Source organism: Megalops cyprinoides, chromosome 15 (genome assembly GCF_013368585.1).
Source record: "Megalops cyprinoides isolate fMegCyp1 chromosome 15, fMegCyp1.pri, whole genome shotgun sequence".
In the NCBI taxonomy this organism is placed as follows: Eukaryota; Metazoa; Chordata; class Actinopteri; order Elopiformes; family Megalopidae; genus Megalops; species Megalops cyprinoides.
Window position 1 is genome coordinate 5,681,646 of NC_050597.1, and position 26,467 is coordinate 5,708,112.

Consider the following 26,467-nt stretch of genomic DNA (forward strand, 5'->3'; position numbering starts at 1 on the left):
GTGTCTGCCAGCAGTGAGCGCCGAAGCCGAGCCAGTGGCGCGCGTGTGTGCGTGTGTTCCTCCCAGCGAGGACCGGAGCCTGCGTGCGTGCCTCCGTGTGTGTGTGTGCGCGCGTGCGTGTGTGTGTGTGTGTGTGTGCGCGTGTGTGTGTGTGTGTGTGTGTGCGAATGTGTCTGTGTGTGCGTGCGTGCACTCATGTGACTCTCGTAGACACCTAATGAGCACAGGAACCTGAGCCTGGATCTGGCGAGGGGGGGGGGGACTTTTGGTTGTTTCACTCACACCACGGCGGCTGATGTACAGCGACTGTTCAAACTGCTGCCGTCACCTCTGCCACTGCCTGCTCCACAGCCGGGGACGGTCCTCCCAGCGTGTGCTCTCTGATCCACTAAATGAAAGAACATGCCCTGGCACCTCTCAGGATCTCTCCCATCTCAACCTTATTGCCACTAACTTGCTTCTCAAGGTAAGTCTGTTTCCTTCACCTTTTTTGGCCAAAATTATGAAAAAAATAATACTAACTAAAGGACAGTAGAATAGATTTCCAGAACCGGGGAAAGGGCTAGGTTCTGTGTACTTTTGGCATCGTTTCAGATATCTTGTACAGACCGCAAAACTGCTGTGCTGCTTTGGGTATTAAACATCTGGTGCAAAATAATGTTGTCAAATGTAGTTTCCGTGGGACAATGCTTGCGTAATTAGAGGAAAAGAATTTGCATTGATATACTCCATCCAAGTGCTCTGAGCATCCTTAGCACTCTGTGAGGGAAGTATGGCATTTGACTACTTTAGTAAAATTTGTGTGAAACACCCATAAAAGCCTGGTAATCCAAGGCTCACCTTAACAGAAATGACAACATCTGTAGACGAAAAACTCAACAGAACAGAAATTAAATGAAATGGTGTACTTTAGCAATGACAGCACAGGCTTTCATAACAGGACATCAAGAACATTAAAGAGAACAGAACATTAAGCACTAATCTTTAATGGCCTGGAATGATGATGCTGATTCATATATATTTATACACAATGACATGCATGTAATAGCCATTCATGCACATGCACCCATAATGTAGTCACATTTCAGGTGCTGTCTGTGGAGTGGATTTTGAGAAATGGAGCAGATAATTGAGCGTGTGAGTGGTTGTTTATCTCTGCGTGAGCCCTGTGAGTCCCGGACGCGAGCACTGAGCGGCAGGGCGGTCAGCGTGGAAACAAACACGCTGTGCGGCGACGGGGGTGTTTAACGGGAGGGAGAGGTGTCACGCCGGTGAGGACCCCAGCCTTAACCGGGGGAGTTATCATGAGTGATGGCATGTGTGATCCAGCGTTCAGGAGACAGAGCTCTGGGGAGCAACGGTAGTGACAGAGCTGCTTGTGTGCCCCCCCCCCACAACTCCCCTAACCCCCCCACCCACTTTAGACAGAGAGAGAGAGAGAGAGAGAGAGAGAGAGAGAGAGAGAGAGAGCCCCGTCACGGTCCGGAAGGGATGCAGCTCTCCCCTGCTGCTTCGATGCAAAACTTATTTTTAGTTATGAATACATTCAGCGCCTTTCTCGTGTCCCCACGTGGAGGTTATGCTTAGAACCCTCCCTCCTGGGGCTGACGCCCCTTGATGCCCACAGTAACGCCTGTGTCACACACACACAAGTACACACACACACACACACACGCACACACACACACACACAAGCACACAATCACACAAGCGCACACACACACACACACACAAGCACACAATCACACAAGCACACACACACACACACACGCACGCACACACACACACACACACACACACACACAATCACACAATCACACAATCACACACGCACACGTACACACACACACACACACACACACACACACGGGCACAGACACACCCCTTGCTCTCCCCTCCCTCTCCGAACATGTAGGGTTTAGGATCAGTGCTCAAGGCAGGGGGGCAGCGTGGGGGGGGGTCTGTTTCGGGGTGCGCTGACAGATTGAGACTGCTGTCCAGAGGCACGCTGTGAGGCCAGCACTCACAGCCAGGAGAGCGCGTGAGCGTGTGACTGCTCCTTTCGGCGCAGGCCAGATGTTCCCTCGCATGTGTCGACAGGATTACGCCTTTCGGCCCGGCTGCTGGCCGCTCTTCAGGGCCCGGCATCTGTGATCATGCGGAGTGGTGATTAAAGGAGCTGGGATTGTGATCAGAGCAGCACCAGGTCCGGCTCTCAGGTGGGGCACAGCCACCCTGCCCGGGAGTGAGACATTACCCCGAATCACAGCTGTTAATATCCAGCTGCATGAATGTAATATATGCAGCCACAGCCACACCAGAACACCCACGTCTTCATTATAAAAGACAGGATAAGTCACCCAGTCATGGCTTTCTGTAGGAATAATACTGGACGTCCCCACTGAAAAATATTGGATGGAGTGGTAGTGTGGCTGAGAGATGCACTGAGAGGGGCACTGCTGCTGTATTCTTGTATTCAAACTACTAAACTCAGAATTGCCTCAGTAAACATTCAGCTGTATAAAGGGGTAACATGTAAAAACTGTTACCTCTGCTGACTGACAATAATGTAATGTAATGGATGGAGGGGGTTAATGCTGCAAAGCTAGAGACTCCTGTTCAAGCAAATTGATGTGAAAGAGGCTCGTATGTGCTGTTGCCTCTTGGTTTCAAATAGCATGTGTTTAGTCAATACCGAGAGCGCCCTTCTTTTTTTTCCACTGCTGAGTGATTTATGGAACATTCTCAACAGCAGTTCAAAGCAAAACAAAGCAAAGCCCGAGTTTATGCAGTGTCTGAAGTGGGAGTAGTTTGGTCTCATTCAGTTGAATTTAATGGCAGCTGATCAGAGAATGTAGAAGGTAAACCGACAACGCTGGTTCATAAATGCAGTGTAATGTGGTTGTAAGATTTCCACCTATAAAATGTCCTTTACACCTGACTGGCCCATTGGAAACCCCTTTGCCATTGGAACATGCAGATGACATTCACACAGCTGCAATGAGTGATTATGGTTCAGAACCCCACTTTTACCCCCTCTGCTGTAAGGAAAATGAAGTCGGTCTGCAATTAAAAAATGTGGTTTGCTTGATATTTCACCCCAAAAGAAGAGTGTAAGAAGGGAGAAGAAAGTCAGGCCAGGGCATGAATGCATCTGAGTTGCAGCTTGTGTCCATTTATGCTCTTTGAAGGGCCCTCATGTATGAGTATACCCCTACTTGACAGGATACAGTTAATCTCCTTTAATGTTGAGTGCCAGACTCAGGGCCAATGTGTTGTATTTTCGGGTGGTATTGAGTGGGAATGGATCTCACAACTTCCTGGGGAGGGACCAGAAAGTCTGCAAACAGGTCCTGTAGACAGAGAGTAAACACATTTCATCCATTTGTAAAGGAACATATCACATTAGCTAATATCCCAGGATTTAACCACACAACCCTGAGTTTATAATCCCGTCCAACCACTAAATCAGCCTGATGTCACAGCAAGCCCTCTTCACCACTTCACAATAGCATCAATCACATGCTCTAACACATTCTGTGTTCTCTGCTTGTTTCAGAAAGATTTTTAATGGCAAAAGAAAAGTTCAAGCAGAAAAGGAGAACAGATTAAAAATCATAACAGCAAGACTGTGGAGGCACATCTGATATATCTGTACCTATCTGTAAATAACTTTGTGTAATGGTATGTAATGCTTTACTATTTTGAGATAATCTTGTTATGGAAATATTCTATCCATGAAAAAGAGAATGTTTTGCAGTTTTGAAGAATTTGGGGCTGAAATGTAGCACAGAATAAGATAATCTCCTTGAACCACATGAATGAAAGAAAAAGGCTTCAGTTCTCTCCATTTCTCCATTGCTCCAGAAAGAAACCCAATCCGAAATCTAAACCAACTCCAAACCTCACACACACAAGCCCAACCTGTGAGGAATGCAGAATCATAATCTCACCTACACAAGTCCAGCTTGAAAGGATTGCAGAATCAAAGTCTCCCATACGCTAAGCCGATCCAAAAGCTAAACAGAACCAACAATTCACATTCAAAAGACCACCAGAATGGAGGACGCTCAGCTATCAGACAGACAGGCATACAGGGGAAAAAACAATCATAATTCATGTTACTAAATTATGCCTCTTTATTATGTTAATTCTATTGTATCTGAACTCATTTAGCATGTACTCAGCAGTAAAATAGCTGAAGCCTTTACCGATAGACCTCAGTCACAGTAAGCAAAATGGAAAAAAGGCTAAATCAGACAGCTAAAATGTATTTTAATCAAGAGAAGTGATGAGTACTCAAGCTGGAATGGTGATTTTTTTCTTTGTTTTTAAAGAAGAACAGTGGTCCTTGAAGCACGGCATTGTCCGTGTAATTCAGGGCTTGAATATTCATGAAAGCACCAGAGAACAAAAAAGAAATTTGACTTATCATTAGCCATGTGTCATTAAGGTCAAGGTAGTTTTCTTTAGGTTTTCAAACAAGTGCATATGAACTTTTGAGACCTTCATTTTCCATGATGGTATTTGTGAGTTGTGAGTTTTGTCAGGCAAAAGACATGGCCAGACATATTGTGACAACCTCCAGACTGGTCTTCCTCCAAATAATTTACAAATTCAAGAGCTGAATGTCCTCCTCCGAATGACAAAATATGCTATTACTTCTTAAAATTGGCTCAAAACACTGAAGGCAGAATTCTTAATAATTACCATTAATAAGTGTGTGATTGTAGACCTGTGCATTAAAAAAAAGAATTTTCCACCTTCCATGGTAATTTGTTTGCAGCAGGGAAGAATAGAAAATTAGCAACTTTGCCAGTGGTTCATATGTAAAAGAAACAAATTAATTCATCTAAAAAATACACAAATAAACATATTAACTACTGGACCCTTCCAGCAAAACATAATATTACACATGACGTAAAAACCCAAGTTAAAGTTTGAACTACTTTTGTTAATGCTCTGCATAAATACCTTGGCAGATATTGTATGTAGACAGCATTTAACACCAGAAAGATGGGCAGAAAACCCAGGCTATTCATTGGAATGGGGTCCATGTGTGAAGGAGAACCTTCAGCTACCCCGAAACAGTTTGTTTTTTTGCTTAAATGTCTGTAAATGATCCTTGTCTTTCTATTTGCTACTGTTTTCAACATTTGAGCTCATGCCTATCAATTGCATCCAAACAGGTCAATTGATCACTTGTTAATTGTCATTGTGTAATTGTGTGTGTGTGTGTGTGTGTGTGTGGGTGGGTATAGGTGTGTTTACTTGAATGAAGCCAGCCATTGGTTAATGAGCTGCACCTGCCTAATTAAAGGCCTGCTAAATGTATGTGTGGCCTGGAGAGATTGGCAAATAACCCTGGCTGCTTACTGGAATGGGGGGGGGTCACTGTCAGTAGTGGCCATACAAACTGAAAACCGGCAATTAGGGATGCAAGGAGATCCAGATGGGAGCTGTTGAATTTGTGACAATGGAGCAGTTATGCCTGAATGTTTGCAGGTTTGAATCTTTGGTAGAACAGTGCTGTAGCATTGTTGGATTATTTAATCAGAAATACACCACTGACATAACAATCTGTAAATAAAACATTGAAAAAGACCAAAAAAAAAGAGATGCAATACAGTGGCTTCTCTGATGAGGACATCACTTACATCATCCACGGATATGATGTAAAGCCACCTTTATTTCACACCATAGTGTTTTTCATTGGTCTTGAAATCCTTCATGATGTGCTGATTCAAGATCTTCTGTATGCCATTGGCTTTGTGATTAATGAGATTATGCACCCTCCTGGTGTGTCATAATTTAGGTATTCAAGAAGCAAAAAGGTTTGTTTATGCCAGTGTTAACAGCTACTGCACAACTACCTACAACACACAGAACAAGGAGGCAGCACACTGTGTTTTGTATATTTAATAATTAGTCTTCACAAAGGTGGTCATGAGTTTCAAGGGTAGTTTGTTGAATAAAACAAGGTCTACTTTACATATAGTTGTCACTCCATGTACATAACAGAACTGACATGGAATGTTTTATTCATACCAGTTCTATGACCTGCTCCACCTCAATGTTGCGCATACTTACTGTTCACGATTTAAAAAATTGAAACTATTACTCTGTCTGTTAATAAAATGTACTGTTCAAATTACATTGGAAACAACAATAGCAACCCCCCCCCCCAAAAAAAAAAAAAAATTGACACGAGAATTGATTGCATTAAGAGGCAGCTGGCAGGCATGCATTTCATAGAGGGAAACAATGCTATTGAGAATACAACAGAATACGAACACAAGCGCTGAAAACTGTGTAAAATTTACATGCCAAGCGGCCTGCGTGTCTTTATGCTTTCGGGTACATTAACCGAGGAGGGATTTGGTGCACTCATTGTCAAAACAATGACTCATCGTCTTACACAAGGCTGAGCAGCAAGTCAGTCATTTTGTCTTAAAATGACTATCAGGCAAATTCTCCCATATGTCTGAGGATACACACACACACGTGCACTGTCATGCATGCAGACAAAAACACTTCACATTCCCACACTGAAATTACAATGATAATGAAAACAATAGATCATAATCTTTTTATTCATGTGCACCTAAAAAGTGATCATATTTTCATAACAATATGAAGAAGGAGCATCCACCTCTAAATCTACCTACTCTCAAACCTGACTGCTTTGTTATGTTATGATTAATTAGTAGTATTTGCGCTGAGGGGTGTTTAAATGTCTGTAAATGTGTTAATGGAGGTTGCCTTGTCTTCATTACAATTCACAACTTTATCAATTACTGAGCTCATTCAATCAACTTCACTGCGAATAAGATAATGGTAATTGTCATTGTCAGTGCCTGTGTCATTGTGCATGTGACGAATGTCTGGTTGTGTGCAGGCAGCTATTGGTTGACGAGTGTCACCTGTCCAATCAGCTTTAAAACTGGTGTGTGGCTGCAGCACAGGGAAGACATTGATCTGAGCAGTTAGTAGTGGTGGTTCTGACAAGGCAGGTTACTGGGTTTTTTTGGTTATTATTATTATTATTATTATTATTTTTATTTATTTATTTATTTTTTTAAATTATTGCTGTTTATTTTTCTGTGTGGTGGGTGCATCAGCCAGCATGGTTGTAATTTTGTAAAGATTTGTGGGAATTTATTGTGTTTGTAGTCATGGTATAAGACTCCAAGAGTATGCAGTATTTCTGGTCTAACAACCTCATCATCAACCCAGTCCTACAAAATATTCTCAGTCTTGTGGTTTATATCTCGCATATTTGCAGTCTCGCTGATGGTGCAAAGTCCTTCCAATTTAGCGTGTGGTGCATTTGCATGAAACTCCAAAATGTTAGTTTAGAAATTATTTTCTTAATTTCAGGCAGCATTAAACAGCAAATGGACAAATTTTAACAGGTCATAACATAAACCTTTATAAGAAACAAGGGAAAACGCTTCAGAAGTTACAATACAAAAAGTATTTAACAAAGATTTACCACCTTTGAATAGTATGTTTTTTACTCACTGTCTTGCAGAAAGAAATCATTTTCAAGCGTTGCCTGGGTTTGAATTTGATTCCCAGGCCACCCCTATCAGTACAGTCAAGTAAAATTGTCTGGCCTGCAACCTAACACCTCCTCCAGTAGACTTGAATATCCTGTGAATGGGTGCTATCATGGAAAATGTGGATATTTTTAGAGCTACTGCCTGATTTGTGGAGGTCAATGACTCTGAAATTTGCCCAAATGTGCATGAAATTTGACTGGCTTTCTAACTTTAACCTTGATGATGATTGCTGCTACCGCACAGCTTCTGTGTAAAACCTCCTTGTATAGTTAGCGTTAACACAGTTGTGAGAAACTTCCATGAAGTTCCAGAAGCTTCCAATGAATGTTCAGACAACAGCTGAAGCAGGATAAATTCTGCAGGATTTCATCTGGGGATACTGAGGTACAAAAAAAAAAACATTTTGATCTTTGTGTTTCTCTGAAAGAGATGTCATTCTTTTCAAAGCTCTGGTATTTTCTGAGCTGTTAGTGTTGAAAACAAACATGTATCTGTTTCAGTATATACATTTCCAGTGTTTACATTTTTTTAATTCTGTTGAATCATGCTTTGTTCATATTTAATAAGGGCATGAATATATAGTGAGGGCATTGTGTGCATGTGTGTGTGTCCATGTGCAATGGAACAGACAACATCCTTTGCTAAAGTACATAAGGAGATTGAGAAGGATTACTTTTGCAATTTTAGTCAATGCATTATTCTTAATCCTTTGTGTAACTGGGGGGAAACTGCCAGAAAAGAACCTGTGGTTTTTAGCAGAAAGATTTTGTTTTGACATGAAAAGGTATTCAACAGACACAGGCAACTGAAATAATGGTGAGACACAACCTTATTACATCAGTTCCACCAGTAGATTACCTGGACAAAGTAATTAAACGGTATCTGTGATAATCTGTCTGTGTGATTGTGACAGGTAAAATCAATGCAGAGCTGTAGATGTTTAAATAAGGAAATGTTTGTGTTATAACAGGCTTAAATGAGATGCACATACAAGGTACTCTTGCATGTTTTGAAACGGCATATCCAAGATGGTTCAGTAGAAACGTCACTGCGGAGCACAAAGACATGTCAGGGTATGTAACAGGAATGAGTGGAAACTCAGCCTCATCGAATGATAGCACAGATGGCCATCCAACAGAGAATATGAGAGGGGCAAAGAGCAGGCTACCCAATTAAACTGGTGCACAAATGTAAAAATGTGTTTATGCGGGTAACGCTGAGATGGATGTAGCTCTTGAATTCATCACTTTGTTCCATTTCGGTTAAATGTATGCAACCAAATTTAAGACTAAATCTGGATCTTCTTCTGTATGGTACTTTCTGGATCCCATTTTGTTTAAATAACATGGGAACATAACTGAAGACTAAATCTGGATCTTTGCCTGAGTTGAACTTTCTGGGTTTCATTTTGATTAAATATATGTAGCCAAATTGAGGACCAAATCTTTATCTTGCTCTGTATAGTACTTTATGGTTTGTTTTATTGTGTATTCTTGTCGGATTACTCAGAACCCATAACTTCTAGAATTTGTGTGGCACTTGTTTCAAGGCAAGTCATTCTTTACAGCAAAGTTGAACAGATTTTTTTTCATAAGATAATTGAATTTTTGATGACACTGCTTTGAAAGACATGTCCGCCATGTTTGTTTCAGCAATTGAAAAAGAAAAGTGTTTGTTTATTTTTATCTGGTGTGGACTTTCCACAAGCCATTGCACTTTTGAGATTTCTAAGAAAAGTCTTTAGTACATTTTGGAGTGGGAGTAGTGATGCAGTTAATGAAATTGTTCTGTCACTGTCTAAAGGTTCTCTCAAAAAGGTCAGAGGGCAAAGCAAACAGGGGAGTCCTGTGACAAGTGCTATAAAACAGCTTTTTCAGCAAGCACTCACAGTCTCTGAGGAATCCGCAGTGCACGGTCTATCTGAGTCATGATACAGAGGCAGCATTTCACTTCAGACAAAACCTGTGGCTCTGCAAAAAACAGCAGCTCTGAAACCTCTACCCTGTTTCCTGTGAAGAGAAACTCTCTGCAAAAGAGATGAGGAGTGTTGAATGGGAGAGGTGAGGAACATTTCAGGGAAATTTGTGTGAATGCGGCACAGGATGGATTTCTTTTTCTCTCATTTAAACTCTGAACCTTCTGTACTCTGCAATGATTCCCTTTGCTCAGTCCTTCAACAGGCATGAGAACCTGCTTTTGCGTTAAACGCAGAGAATACAATGTGTGCCTTTTGAGTTATTCAATTCAAAAATGTATTTTTTTCCTCTGAAGGAACCTTGATAAAGAATAAAGTATTCTTGTGAGGTGACTAAAACTTACAAAACCAAACCACAAACAGCATGGGAGTATTGCATTATAAGACTGTTTGTTTGTGTATGTCTGCAAAAATCATTTTAGTGCAGAAGCAATGACCTTGGTTAGTGCTGGTAAATGCAATGCCAATGACCAAATGGACAGCCTGAAGTCAGTCAACAAGACAGTCTGACTTGAAAATTTAATTTAAATTATTTAAAATTACCTATAGCAGCAGAGTCTAATCCACAGACCTGATTAAATGAGCATACTCATAGAAATGCCTTCAGTTTTCAAAATTTCCAAGAGAATAAAGTGGGTTTGGATGAGCTACAAACCAACAGGACGAGCATACCTTATGCTTGTTGCTAAGATACCATGCATTTCAAATGCACCTTGACAGAAAATGTGTATTAAGTAAATATCAGTTATACATGTTTTCTGGCCTTCTTATATCTGGTTGTTTCAGATTTCATTAGAATATTAACAAAGTTGCCGTACATTCAGTTATTCCCCTTTGCTGTTTTTGTTTTGCTTTATTGATTTATTTTCACAGGTCAGTTTTTGAGACCAACTAATGCTTGTTGACTTTCTTTCAGAGGAAAGACAAAAATCTCATATATAGTTACAGGCATTGTTGAAATGAAGTGCTTCTTTATATTAAGCATTCCATGAGCCGTTACATTTCTCCCAATAAAATTGTTTGCTTCTTGGGAATTACAGTGATAGTTTTCTTTTCTGTTTGAGATCTGCATCTTGGCCTCGACCCAAAAGCTCGACCAGGACAAAGGGTGTGAGACGCACCGTATGGCAGGTCCCGGCACTGGGATTCAGCGCGTCCCAAAGCCCAGCCTCTCCGGAGCTCACGCGGTTGTTAATAATGTCAACAGATCAGATTGATCAGATCAGAGCTCAGACCACAGCAGATAGGGAGATCTCCTCTGCAGCCTACCAGATTTGCTCTTGACTCCAAGGGCAAACGAAACGGATGATATAGTGTGCATAATCTGATACAAGAGAGAAAGAGAGTGTTCCTGTCACTCCAGCTATCTCTGAAAGGAAATACATCTCTGTCAGGCTCATCTCCCGTCCGCTTTCACTGCACCGGACTGAAACGCTTTCCATCCCCGCTGACAAGCGGCTACAGGTGATGAATGGCATATATGCCAGAATTCATATTTCAAGTGGCTCACGTACAAAAATTATTCATCACTATTCTGCCTTCATTATGCACACACACGGAATAACTCAAGCTTATTAAATGCGATACATTTAGGCAAAGCACGCTCTTGTTTATGGAGGGAAATCACTTCACTGCGTGTGTGTCCGAGGGTGTGCGCGCATGTGTGCCTATGTGTGCATATCCATGTGGTGCATGTGGGTGTGTATGAGTGTGCATGTGCTCGTGCATGTGTGTGTGTGCATGTGCATTGAGGTTACTCTTCATTCCTTTCATCTGAAGATGAAGCTGTGGCAGATATGAGTGTCTATGGACTCATAAACGTATGACATCTTTCTGCTACCACTCCACATCCCTTACACACCCACATACGCCTACACACACAAAGTTTTAAATACCAGGTAAGCAAAACGTAACAATAAATATTTCGCTATATTTTAAAATATATGTTAATATATTGTTTTGTTTTACTCTTCCAGTGTACACATTAAAAAAAAAACTTAAAGCAAATGAGAATACTTCAAATGTACTTCCATAAGTTCTTTCTTTCAGCATATGAGCTAGTGGTTAAATTATGTATATGAGAGAGAATTATGCAATGCACAGACTTTAACAATTTCTCATTTATAAAAATAATTTTGTTCTTTAGCTCTGCTATAGCTCACAGCGTGAACCAGACTTTACAATATACATACAGCATGAATGTATTATGAAATATACTCATAGTCCTAACAGGCATAGCAGATGTTCTTAAGCCAGGCAAGCTGCATGTCCTGCAGTTTAATGTATTATCTATTTATACAGACAGGTACAGTACACAACCAGCAACCAAACATGAGGGTACAAATGAAAGGTCTCACTGGGAAGATTCCAGCTGTAGGCCCTTTTCTTCTGTCACCAATTATATTATTAAACATCAGCTGAAATGGGTATATTAAGGCTCTTTCATTCAAATTCAGTCCTTTCGTCAATCCAAGCCCGGCTGTCACTCTGACAGGAAAACAATGCCATTTCCAGGGGAATCAGCAGAGCCGCTTTGACATTTATAGTGAAACACTTGTGCAGTAATTCATTAGACTGCACGGCACTCCGGGCGTGCCAGGGATGACTAAGCAAGTAATTAATTCAGCAACGTATAAAACGTCTCTCTCACCGGTCCCCAGTCTTTCACCCCCAATAAAATCACCACCACGTGGAATCAGTCCATAACAAATTAACCTTCAGTCACTAAGGACAGAAAGATCCAAATTCCCAGCACAGGTCTTTAAACACAGAACCCCCTGATGGAATATAATCCCAGTGAGCACATCTATAGTATCTGGTGTTTCTAGTGGCAAAAAAATAATTAAAAAAGTTAAAGGACTCAAAGACAAGTTACTATTCCACAATGAACTGGCTTTTACAATTTATAATTATTTCACAATTTATTTGTGAAATATATACTTCTTTTTAAAGATAAAAAGAGGTATATTCATGTTTGCATTCTTAAGATTCTTGGGTAAAACAAATGTCTCAAGGCCATTTTGTTCTCTTAACTTACAGTTCGAAATGAAAATAACTTTAGGAATGTTGTCAGATAAATGAAAAAGCATTGCTTTATGTCACATGCACCATCAGTCATATCCTTTCACACTAAGAGAGCTCTGAAGGCTGGTTGTTGACAGACAGAGAAAATGAGAAAACAAGACCATGTGTCAAGACCCTCTTATATCCTCCCTGTGTTAATTGCTGGCTTTCTTCCCACCTGCAGGAACCATGGTGAGCAGGGAGGCCAGCAAATGCATGCTTACAAACTCGGAGTCAGACTCGGAGGCAGCGCCACCGCTGGCCCTGGAGGGGAAATACACCCTGGATCCAAGCAGACAGGTGCGGAAGAGGAACAAGGCCCTGCAGGTGCGATTCAAGGACATCTGCGAGGCGCAGAACGAGCAGAGGGAGGCTGCCCGGCAGGCAGGGGGGAAGGGAGGCAAGCCGGTCTCCTACAAAGTGGCGTACCGCAAGTACATGACGGTGCCCGCCCGCCGCTCCATCCCCAACGTCACGCGGAGCACGGGCGTGCAGACGTCCCCGGACCTTAAAACACGCTACCAGACCTTCCCATTCGAGCGCAAGAAGGGGCACACCTTCAAACACGCGGCGGCTGTGGAAACGTTCAAGGGTCAGAACAACGGGTTCGTGATGGATGTGAAGGAGACTAAGGACACCGAGAGCCCGGGGGCGCCCTCCCATTTCGCAGGGAAGGTCAGCTATCAGACACGGGCACTGTTCCATGCCAACGACTGCTCCGACACCTTGGAGGAACTCTCCGGAGCTAACTGTTCGGACGCAGCGGCGGCCTGCTTGGACTCCTCCTTGGTCGCCTATTCCAAGGACGCGCAGTGCTTTCCTAACGCTATGGACGCCGGCGCGGACGCAGACTACAAGATCTGCAGCGTGAAAAGCAAACACCAAAAAGGATTACATCAAGCGGAGGCAGAGCCCGACCTGGCGGCCGAACGGCAGCTTCTGAGCTTTGAGGAGACCTCCTCTGCCAGACCCCTGCAGGACACGGGTTCGAAGGTCACGGGCCCCATCGCCTGGAACTCTCTGACACAGGTGGAATGCCTGGAGAGCCCATCCGCGCGCAGCAAGCGCAAGAAGGGCCTGCAGCTGAACGGGCTGCAGATGCAGCCGCACACCCTGCCGCGCGCCGGCTGCCCCTCGCAGGCGCAGTGCCACTCCAGGCCACCGGGGGCGATAGAGGAGCAGGCCTGCCCCGGGGGCGGGGGCGTGGGCGTGGGCGGGGCGAGCGAGCCCTGCCAGCAGATCGTGGCTGTAACTCAGGACGGGGATCTCAAAGCACAGCTTCAGGTGATGGAGAACCTGATCAGCTCCAGTCAGGAGACCATCAAAGTGCTGCTGGGGGTGATCCAGGAGTTGGAGAAGGGAGAGGCCCAGAGAGAGGGGTAAGAGACCGCCATCTTTACTCAGAAGCAGACCGAATCCCCCGCACTCAGCACGCTGGCTCAGAACAGGCCCCGACTCGATATTGCATTCCGGGCACAAGAATGCGGGAGTTTCAAACAACAAAGGCCCGAATGAATGATTAATGCAAGCTTATTCTATGCCTGCGCTCTCCTCCTGGCCGTAGAGTTTGGTGCAGTGGTGATCTGTAATGTGGAGGAGGCTTGCATCAGTCCATTAACACCCAAAAATATTCATTGCAGTTTCCACAGTGGGATTCGATTAAGTTTTAAGTGTCGATCCTCGCCCTCACAGCACATCATATGAAGCATTCTGTGTGTGAACATGTGTGAAAGTGTATCGCCTGTGAATGTGAATTGCTACAGGTCAGAGGAAAGGCACAGCACTCTTTTGTGATATGCTGAACGGTGTAGAAACCTATCACATTGTATCTGTTCATCGCTTTATCTTCCATTTCAGTTAAATGTCAGCACACATGAATGTCATCCAGATCACCTTGGATAAAGTGTGAACGTTCAAAAAGGAGCATTACACATGTACTCCTGTGGTATTTTCCTTGAAGCAGAACTTTCAGCAGTTAGTTTGCATAAAAGTAACCATTCCACTAGTAAACTTAAACTCTCTCAAGCTCTTGAGGGCAGTCATTAATGTGCATATACACTATACACTTAAGCTGCATAGACACATGTTATGATTACCCTCCCCCAACTAAATACAGAGTATATTTACACTCCTTACATGAGGGCCTGTTCTGTTCATGTTGACTTCTCCCTCTCCACTTCATGTAATATGATCAAGCTGGTGGCCTTGTATTTTCACCAGTATTTTGATGACTAGCATGGTTATATTTTTCAAAACCCGAATAAAATGCTTCCTCCCTTCAGGAGCACCCTGCAGTACCACATGCCATGCAAACTGATTCCCTACATCTCCCACAATGCTTCACTATCCTACCGGAAAAGTCCCATGTGCGGTCCCATGAAAAGACCTTTCCAAGACGCTAAATCCTGCATAAGTTAACGGATTTATCTCTGCTATCTGGCTGTCTCCGTTTTTCATAGTGCCATCCTCTGCATCTCCCAGAATGCATCTGGTATTTTGTCAAAATGCACCGCTATATGACGAATGCTGAAAACCAAAAACATCCACCCCTTTCTTCAATGGCAAACCCTGAGCACAGCGTTCATTTGGAAATTAAATGGCTGACAAAAATGTGCCATATTTCATTGCATTTCCAAACAACACACTGTGAAAACATTTTTTCAAAAAGGAATTTTTCATATTTTTATTAGACAACCACATTCTGCCTAAATATGTGCAATTATTGTTGACAGTATATGACTGTTTTGCTAATAGCATTCCATTACAAAATATGAAAGTAAAACATTTTTAACTGTATTTCAGTGCCATTACACTTTAATGCCACACTCAGCTAATGGGAAATTTAGTTCTGTAGGCCAGTCCAATGGCCTGCCGGAAGGCTAACTGTCAATCTCCCTGAATACCCATATACTATCAGAGTTCTATGTGCCATTTGAGGCATTTGAGCCCTACAGGTCCTCCATTGGCATGTTAAATACCTTTTGACTGTGACTATACAACATACAAGTAATGTCAGAAGCAGGTCTCCAGTTTAAGAAAATACAGCAAAATACCTTATTGGCAGGGAAGTCCATCTGAAATTGTTGCAGTGGAATAATTTATAGAGATTTTTAAAGTTCCTGCTGAGCCTGCAGACACAACTGCTACTTAAACCACACTTTTTACTTTCTAGAAATGAGGACTGGGTATCTTCAACTCTCCTCCCAGGAGTGTTGAGGCAGCTGCGGGCCTGAAACTTAGTATGAGGCTCTTTCTTTACATCCCCAACAGTGTGTCACGCTGAAATGCTTACAGAAAACTCCCTGCCCTCGCTCAAGTTCTCGGGGAGAAAATTAGTAGGAGAAGCAGTGGGGTACCAGGCTGTTTTTTTCACTCACCTGTCTCCCTCCATCTCTCCATATGCCTCTATTCAAGGCCCCATTCCCTTGCTTAACTCGAGTGGAACAAACTATCATTTTAAGCACATTCAGGTTCAGTGGGACAGAACAAATTTGCCCTTAGCTTTCAGAAGAAATCTCAGGTTTCAGAGCCAAAGCAGATGCTCTGCTGTTGTTGGGGGACTGGGGGCAAAAATTACTTCCCCCCCCAATCCATGTCCCTGTTTCTGAACATCTACAATAACTTTCCTCAAGGTGTCCTGTGCAGTACATTAATAACTGAAAGTAACTGACAGTAGCATATACCCGTCTTTTGAGATACCTGCTTAATCTGTGACCCAATAAGATAACTTTTCCTGCAACTTTTTTTTCTTCCCAGGAAACTTAAAATCAATTTCAAGCTCCAAATCGTTAAATATTCCAAACGTCAATAGTGTGTTAATAATAAGTACGGATAATTATTCTGAGAAATACTCTAGGCTCATACTTAACAAGCAATTGCATTCTTCGGTTCTTTGGAAAATAACCCTCATCTTATTTGTATGTAAATGCTTTAATCTCCTTATCGCAGCGGTAATTCATGCAAGTGTGACCTGAGACCATTGAATACAAAGATAGGAGCAGTGTTTGGCTACAGCACCACTGTGATATATCCATTACACCTTCAACTTGCCCTCCATATTTACTCAAACCCCTGAATAAACTCTCTAGGGACAAAACATGCTATAAAATAAGAAAAGTCATATATTTTAAAGTATACTTTAAACGTAATAACATTATACAGAGGAAATTCAGACCTTAAGTGTCGGAGTCAGCTGTTTGCTAATTTCTTCATTCTCCCCTTTCAACTTGTGGAGGTCAGTGGCCATTTACCCGCAATCTAAACCATGATAATGCATGCTACTAATGAATCTGTCCTCTGTGTTATATTATTTCATGTCACAGGGAAACATGAAGCCTTTGGATGCCTCTGTATAGTTCCATGAGCTTCTGCTGAGCTCCAATATGTTGGCGCATGTTCATTTTCTTGGACTTCATTTTCAAGATGACTTAACTTTGTGAATAAGTGCAAACCTCATGTTTTCTGTAATAAACTGCATCATTTGGGAACACAATGCAATGAAGCATAAGCATTATAGCACAACAAAAAATGACTGTAGTATACACACACACACACACACACACACACGCACGCGCGCACACACACACACGCACGCGCGCACACACACGCGCGCGCACACACACACACACACGCGCGCGCGCACACACACACGCGCGCGCGCGCACACACACACGCGCGCGCGCGCACACACACACGCGCGCGCACACACACACACGCGCGCGCGCGCGCACACACACACACACACTCACACACACACGCACACACACACACACGCACACACACGCACACACACACACACATACACTGCACTTGATGTGCTTTTGATCAAAGGAACACAAAATTGCTTTAAGCTCTTGTTGTAGATCATTATCGGATGTGTACTTATTACACATAATTGATTGGCGATAGCTGGACCAGCTGAAAGCAGATATCTGTATTGCTGAAATAAATGCTCCTGTGCTGTGTTTTCCTCCTGCACACCATCTTCTCACCTATTTCCCAGTATGCATAGCTTCCCTTACGAATGCAGCGCATTGGTTATTAGGTTTACCTACTGGATGCAAAAAGGATCCCCAAATAGCATTTGGGGGGGGGGGGCTCCTCGGGCTCCCAGCCTCCACAGATATTACACTATTAGACTTTTCTACAATCATATATCCAGTTTTTGTGCATGATGTATTGTAGCCTGCGCACAAGTACTGGTGTCTGCTTCAACACTGGCATTGTCATCCCTTCTTTCAGGAATTTAAATTGTTCAAATCTTTATCACTCCAGAGTCACAAAAATCTAGGTTTTAAAGAATAAACAGGCAACAGCTCATTAGTATACAATGTGGCACAAAATAATCGTAACCTATTCATTCATTAATCAGGATGAAATAATGAATCAAATGCAGCCAGTATCAATTAATGCAATCATTGTAATTATAAGATAGTTAACCTGTGAGTAGTTCTGCAATTCCAGGTTCTGCTGTTAAGAACTTTTGTTAGTTCAACATCCCCAACTTGTTATGGTCCGATCTTTCCATATTCATCAATCATTCATGAAGGTGTTTTGTTTTTAAATTTTTAAATGGTAACCTTTTAGCCTTAAAATTCCTTCAGCACCGATGTCAAACGCATCACACATAACATCCTCAGTGCGTGACTCAAACATGTCCCACAAACCACAGGGTTTTCAGCAGAACTTTTTTTAACACGGAAATCCCATTTGCAAACAACTTCGTGAAAGCGCAGGCTCATCAGCATAAAGCCATCGCGCAGACGCCTTCCGCAACTTTGATGAATCAGTTCTGTGCATAACCACGACTCATGGAATGCGCCCCGGGCTCCTTCCACAAAAGGTTTGATCATTATCAATTACACCACGGGGTTTGACTCGCTGTCATCGGCTTGTCAGCATACATTAGAGCGGCGTGGCTTATGAACCTCGGTGACACGGTGGCTCGGCTTCCCTGTTTAAAACGCAGTAAAGAAAGCGCCCAGCAGAAAAGCAGCAGGAGCACTAATGATGGATTCAGGGATTCAGGGGCAGCAGTTTGGCACAGTGAGCAGGAGCAGGGCTGGCAACCCAAAGGTCACTACCACTTCCCGCTGTTGTTCCCTTGGGGCAACGCGCTTAACTTGAATTGCCTCAATAAATATCCAGATATTGACAGCCATGTAAAAAATGTCAGCTTTGTAATGTGCCCTGGATGAGAGCAGCTGTTAAGCAAATGTAACGTAAACCTAGCGGATCTTTTTATGGTTCCCCGTTTCCCAGGCCCCAGATTTGGCCTATAGGAGGATCTCCTGACCAGCTCCTCCCGGAGCTCTCTTCCTTCCTTACCTCTTGTTGTACAAAGCTTATCAATAAACCGCTGACCACAGCCGCTGCCAAGTGGTGAAGCGTAGCCTGTGTTTGAGGAGGCGTGATGCCTGCCAGCTCTACAGGGTCCCCTACCAAACAAACAGGGCTAAGCAAAACCCTCACTGCAGAGCAGACTACCACACAAACAGAGCTTAGTTAAGCCTTTGGCACTGATTAGGCACCAGTATAGGCCAGTATGTATGTACAGTACCACCCTCTCCAGTCAAACACAAGAACAGCTACCCTGCGACCTCCACACTGCTATGACCTTTGTCAAATTCAACTACTCTCTTATTTCTAGAGAGTACTTTGATTCGATCATGCCTGTCCTGCCACTTTTTCTAACGCTGTCAATTTGCAGTCAATTTGGGCGTTCTGATGAAATCAGATCACTGGGTAAAGGTCGTGTTGCTGATTCAAAGACCATCGCAGCTATATTTTATGTTCCATAAATCCATTCCATTTCACATTTTCCCATGTTCACTGAATGTGCCCGCTCTTTATTACCGGCACTTAGCAAGTCTTCTTTTTTTCTGTATAAAAGACAGTGCAGAGAGAAGATGGGATTTTGTTTGCGCGCAAGTACTCCGCCCTTACCTCATCCAGAGGGTGCGATCTGAAGGCGCGAGACACAGGCGGTCACCCCATCAGCGCTATCGATCCCCCGAATCGGGACAGGCGCTTGCTGAGGTCATCCTTACGACCGCGTGAAATTAGGGTTCAACTCCCTCCTAATGTCATCCATCAGGCAGCGGGCGGCGGCCAGTAATTACGTCGCCAGGGGAACTGCTGCGGGCTGTCTGGTCATGCGAGCAGCCTTGAATCGGGGGGTTGGGGGGACAATATTAATATCAAACACATGTAAATGTAAGTGAGGGTGACATTAACATGTAGCAGGACAAGAGATGAACAGACACGATCCTGTATTTCCTTCACTGTGTAGGTTCATGTCAAGGCTGGCTCAATCAGCATGGTGCTGCTCTGTAGCCCCAGGGAGAGGAGGGAATGTTAGGACAGACACACAAACACACACACACACACACACACACACACACTATAAACAGAGACTTTCCAACTGTACTGTATGTCCCGCAGTGCTGTGTGCAGAGCATCCGTTCCATTGCGTTCATCATCACATTCAGAGTATTTCCATCTAATAAAATATCACAAAGTAATTTATTGTGTGCACAGAGACAGGAGCTCAGAAACATTGGCCTTTCAGAATATACACACCCTATTGTCAAGGAAATCAGGGATGCTAACAGTGTAGTTACAATTGTCCCATGTCACGTTCCACAGTATTGTGTGAGGGAACAGAGAGGTTTGATGATTCCTTCTCTCATGTTACCTGATCCTCACAGATTGTCATCATGTTTGTGGTTTAATTTTTTTTTTTAACTTCCACAACATCCCCTGATGCTGTCATGTGATCTGGCCATGGGACCATTGATGTTTACCCACCAGAGGTCCTGATAACCGCACAGTTAGTTATGGCACTCTTACAGCTCTACAACTCTTTGCCCATGTCTCTCATTTATATATTGTCTCTCTTTCTCTCTCTCTCTCTCTCTCTCTCACACACACACACACACACATAATAGCACTAGCTATCCCACTCAGCCAAACTCAAAATTAATCAAAATGGACTCACACAACTAGACTAGGCAATTGCACACAGTTATTTTTTTTTCCTAGTTAAATTTGTGATTCAAGTCAAGGTCAATAAATGCAAATGAGGTCAGAAATATGTTAACCCTCTTCATTTTCCAAATGATTTAAGACTCAATTTAAAAGCAACTTTTTTTTTGCTCAATACCATTTCATCCATTTAACAGTTTTAATTATAAAGGTCATACATTTAAAAGCGGTTTGATGGAGCCAGTAATGACGTGTCTGTCACTGTGACATAATGTAGGTAATATCCCATCCCCTTCAGTGCATTACACCTCTCTTTAAAAGCAGACCTCTTTGAAATTGAGGTCCTGACTCAATACGTAGAGCCTGACTCTTCCTGTGGCCATCACATGTTGTACTGTTTCATCTTGGCAAAAAAAAATGTATCTTTTACTGGGATGCAGGGAGTTGGTAAAACATTCAAATAGAAAGATGGACAGTGTTTTCATCTAAGTAACTAGACAAACAGGTTTCTAGAATGGAAAAAAAAACCCAAGGCGCTGTGCAACTTACCCATCTTAGACAGAAACATTACTGTTTACAGATACCTATATTAAAAGATTAGCATTGGAATCCAAAAACATGAGGCTTATAATTATTTTTTCTCTCATGACATCAATTCAGCTGAGCTAAAATCCATCTGGCACAGAGGAAAACATTTAGCTAATTTAGACCTGAAATGTCAAGTCAATACCAGAAGCATAACAAAATATACACCAATAACACACCCAGCCTCTAAAGAGACCATAAAGGATATTGGATCACCTGAGCAAACACACTTTATTTACAGCAGCAAATAAGACCCAAGCAAATATGCCTAAGTAATCACAGTTCTAAAAGCTGAAAAAGAAAGTAGTAGGGCTATGACACTGGAAAATGCATGCCAGAGGTAATGTGACTTCAATTATCCAAGCAGAGAGAGAGGAGGCTGGGTTAAACCCTGTGAAGAGAGGAAGGGACTTGCCTTCACCATGGTCTGCTCACGCAGGAATGCTAACGTATACCTTAACGCAGGCAAATGTTTATCCCAAAGGATAATGAGGAGTGACAAAAGAAACGAGCCTGGGAGAGGCTCCACGAGGCCCTGTAATTACTCATTCAGCGCTTTTATCTTTTCCAGGCTCTCCTATCGAACGGGACAAGACACAGCCAACTGCGACACGTGTCGAAACAGCGCATGCATTATTTACAGGTTGGTGCACGGTCTTCTTACGATTACCATACACCTGCGTGCGTGATGTTTTTTTTCTGTAGGCGGTGGGCTGTCCTGGGGATAGGTTGCATGGCAGCACATGGGGTGAGAGCCAGGCGCACCTCTCTGGTAATGGGGAGTGGCAGCGCAAAAGTTTGTGGGGGGCGGCAGTGTAGCATAGCAGTAAGGAGCAGGAGTCATAACCAAAAGGTTGCCGGTTTGATTCCCGGCCAGGGCATTGCTGTTGTACCTTTGGGCAAGGTGCTTAACCCAGAAATGCCTCAGTAATTCAATATCCAGCTGTATAAATGGGTAACGTGAATAATTGTAAACTATGTAAGTCACTCTAGGTGAGAGCGGCTGCTAAATGCCAAAACGTAATGTAATGTAACAGTTAAGAGGATCAAGGAAACATCCTCCTCACTTGAGCCCTTTAACAGTGGAAGGCTTTCTTTGGCATGTGTCTTTCGGCATGTTGGGAGATTTTGGCACTGGCCTGGGGAGGAAGTGAGGCAGGGGGGGCAGGGGGGGCAGGGGGGGCGGGTGGGGCTTTAGGGAGGAAGGGAGGAACATGACGGAAAACTGAAGTGATCCGACCCAGGGAGGAGAGAGAGCGAGGTCGCCGCAGAGAGAGCAGATAAGGATTACAAATGACAGGCAGCGTCAGATTGCGGGGAATTGATTGCATTCTGTCAGCGTTTGAAGGGAGACTCTGCGCGACTCGCGGGCAAGCCTCTGATCACAGATGCTGTGAGCCGGGAGAAGCACAATATTACAGCACTTATCCTTCTGAGAGCAAACCCCAGGGAGCAATCTAGACCCAGCCGCTTCCCCAGATATCTATATTGATGACCACAGGTGTAAGCCTTGGTCAGCCAGTTTAACTCTCATTTGCACATGCACACCCCTTTTTTTTTAGCCAAAACCATGCTACAGCCAGGCTCTGCCCAGTTTACGGCTGTAATTTTTGTGGATTGATAACAAATCTCCCCTCATTGCAACACTATTCCCCATCTGGAGAGATCAGTGTGCCCAGCCCTACAATTCTCAATTCCCTGCCTCCATAGAACCCCATTCAAACCCGCCATTACAACAGGCTTTTAATATCATAAGACTATCATAACACTACTATTTATTAAAAAAAAAAAAAAAAAAAATGCCCAATAAAATCCTTTCAGTCCCCAGCAAGTCATTTGAAGTTGGGATACATTTAATTTAACTGTATAGGTTGGGGAAATTAGCAGTGGGTCCCATTTTATTTCTCCCCACAACCACTGAACCTTGATAAGGGGTCCGACAGGGACTCTCTTACAGATAGTTCTGCAGTGCTGTACAGCAGAGAGGTGAATCGCTTACTTGAGCAGAGAGAGAAAGGTAACCATCAAATTGTGCTCGAGGTGAAAAAGAGACCTTTCCAGCTTTCTGGTGTCAATGTGATCTCTCACCAGCCATTGTGTAAAAAAGACATCAGACATACTGAATCAAACTAACCCCGTCCAAAGAAAAGTTTCAGCTTTTCAGGCCAAGAGATGCATGATCTAGATGAAAAAGCTGCAAAAAATAAACTCTGAATGATACGCATATTTCGCATACGCATATTTGGAGTATAACTCCAAACTGAGTATGCTGCCAATAGTCTTGTTTCTATTCCAAAGTCATCATCACACCAAGACACAATGTGAACACATTTAGATTTTTGCTTCACAGTGTCAATACCGAGCAATGCGGCGAACTAGAGACAATACTGGTGCACACAGGCATACTTGACTGTGGAGGCATTTGTCAGTATGCATTAGCGCGGATGAATTAAGATGGCTTTGAGATTTGAATCATATCCTGTTCTGCAGCATTGTTCCCAAGGGGAAAGGCGTTTGCACCTTTCAACTGCACCGAGTGGCATGGAAACATGCTTTTTTTTTTTACATCCTTTTCAAAAGACGAGGATCTCTCTTTCAGGGGCGATGCGTGCAGGGTTCTTAGGATGAAGCGGAATCAAATTTAGCAGCTTCGTTCACACTGTGGGTAAAATCCAATTATGTGCATCCGCATTCAAGAAATCCCTCTGCGTGCACACGGGTACGAGGGAAGGGTGTCATAAAGGAAAAAACTACAGCAGATTTTCCACACAAACACATTACCCTCAGCACACCACGGTGGCACGGACTACGCCAGATCCAGAGTCTCACTCAATACTGAGTCATATTCTCACTGTCTGGCTGGAGGTGCTCGCTAGCATCATGAAAAGTATGATCCAATTTAGCTCGATTCACTTTCATCATAACAGAAAATGTTTCACCGAAGCCAGGAGGGAAATTTTGCCAATCACGTCCACTCATGAACAAAGTATAGTTTTATTAAAGGTTTCAGATCATTCAACCATCATTCAAATTCAGCACATACCAATCAGTTTGACCCTCTTCCTCTGCTTTATGCTAGAGACCTTCCGTATGGGTTTTGGTGGTTGGATTGAAGGGGAACTGTGGGGCAAAGGATTGGTTATTCTGGTGAAAAACCGCAACACCCTTCAGAACCAAGGGCATCTGGATGGAGGGAAATAGCTTGTAGAAATGATTAATGTAATTAGTTTTTTTTTTTCCTTTTCCGATGATCTATAATCTGGGAATACTAATGTGATACAGCACATTTGCCACAGTCTAATTAATGACCATCACGGCATGAAAGGGTACTGAAAAAGAATTCAATTTATTTTAAGACCAGTGCTTTAAGCCACAATGAATATTGTGCTTTGTTCATTTGGCAGCCCTGTAATCTAATCATCTAATACCACGCAGGCCATGGTCTAATGTGCTGATCAAACTAGAAGATATCTTTAAAAGGTCTGGCACACTGCTTTGGGCAATATGCAGCTTCTCTCCTTCTTTTCTGCATTATATGTATATGGAAAAACTCTAGGCGCCACTACGGCATTAACCTACAGCACGCTGATGTAGGCTCACAGACCTGAAAACTTGTCTGCTGCTATTCCACAGTTACTGTCCCACCATCCATTTAGACATGAAATTAAGTGTCATTCTGTTTTATAATACATACAATAACTTATACAATACACTGTCTGGAAGGCAGTGAAGTTGAAAGAGATTCTTGAATTCATACTCAGAAGCCCTGGCCCATGGTAAAAGAAGGTACTTCCAGTTCTGTACACGAGCCGAACCGAGGGCCTTTTCATATGAATGCGGGAGGCACGCGGAGCCGGACTGGCAGGTTTATGAGCTCTGAGATTCATTGCGTGGAATATGAGAGCCACAGAGGGAGTGCTGTTTCGAATGAAGAAGTGAGGACTCTTGAGCTATCTCCCACATGCATGTGTAAGGTATTTTGGTGTGAGGCAGGAGATAGCACTGCTCGCCCCCCACCCACCCCTTCGTCTCTGCGCGTGGCAGCTGGTTGTCATAGATACAGCGATGATACCTGTGGGAATGGTGGAACTGAGGGGGCACAAAGTGGAAAAGTCAGTTCATATTCTGTGGGCAGATGAGAGCCAGGCTGCAGACAGCAGACAGAGAGAGGGGCAAACCCGCCGTCTCCTGTCTGGACCATCCATTCGCTCGGCACACCGGGGAGAGAGGAGAGGTTAACAAAGAACAGCTCTTCAGAATGAGCTCAAAAAGGTGCTCCGAGCAGACGACTTACTTAGGGAATTTGCGGCGTGGGAATAAATACCCTCTCCGGTGGTGGAGGGGCATGATACCTCACCACACACAGAACAGAAAACCCTGTCACAGCTCTCGCAAAGAGATGATGATAAGTTGGCAGCGCGGCGAATAATGAATCTTTCATTAAAGAGCTTTTGAATATTTTCAAAGAGGAGATGATTATCTTCCCAGAGTGTCCAAGATTTCTAATGAGGCAGCACTGGATATTGGTTTTTGCAGGCTATATGTGTTTCAGTTCCCAGGTCGAACGCTTTTGTGCCCATTTTCAATGCTTCTGAAAGGAACTGAGTGGTATTTGGCCTGCAAGATGACTGTTCATTTAATGAGGACAGATTGTGATTGCTTCTCAAAATATAACCAGCAAAAATGGAAAAATACTTGAGTGCTTTAAACATTTTATGTCAGGAGGCTTCTACCTCCCACTGCATCACTGTTTACGCTAAAGCTTGTTATCCAGCTAGCTATTTGTTTTGTTTATAATTTTGGCTACTGGTAACCAGCCAACCAGCCAGCTAAATAAATCTTTTTGTTAGTCATTGATTGCTGTTTTAACTTTTTAATACGTATTAATACTTTGCTGACATTCTATGTTCTCCACAACAATGATTTGAACTGAGTAAATTTCAGCTTCCCACACTGATTCGTCAAGCTCCAACACCTCTCCATATTTTGCTGAGCGTAACAGCCTGTGTTTATGGGAGTGCTGCTGCCACTGACTGTGCTGTAGGATACACATCCATGCAGCGTCCTACTGTCCAGATCAGGAACAGTAATTGTTTTCTCATATTGTTGTTTCATCTGTTGAAAAGTGTTGAAAAGTCCTGATTTTTTTTTTTCTTTTCATTTTCTAATCGGTTTTACAGTCTTGCAGTTTTTGACCTTGCGCTTGGCGGCAGGAGATCAAGTCAGGACACACACACACACAAAGTCCCTTTTCCTTCAATCTTCCCTCAACTTGACTTGACAGAGGCCCAAC

General features: G+C 43.2%; 1 protein-coding gene across 1 annotated transcript in view; it reads left to right on the plus strand.

Moving 5' to 3' along the window:
* Positions 1-345: 345 nt before the first annotated feature.
* The window catches only part of LOC118790477 (inhibitory synaptic factor 2A-like), a 32,893-nt gene continuing 6,771 nt past the window's right edge, over positions 346-26,467 (plus strand). Inside the window, exons 1-3 of the mRNA XM_036547410.1 lie at positions 346-466; positions 12,788-13,982; positions 21,746-21,817. Coding sequence (XP_036403303.1) covers positions 12,793-13,982; positions 21,746-21,817 — 1,262 coding nt within the window. The 5' untranslated portion in view covers positions 346-466; positions 12,788-12,792. The remainder of the gene's footprint in view (positions 467-12,787; positions 13,983-21,745; positions 21,818-26,467) is intronic.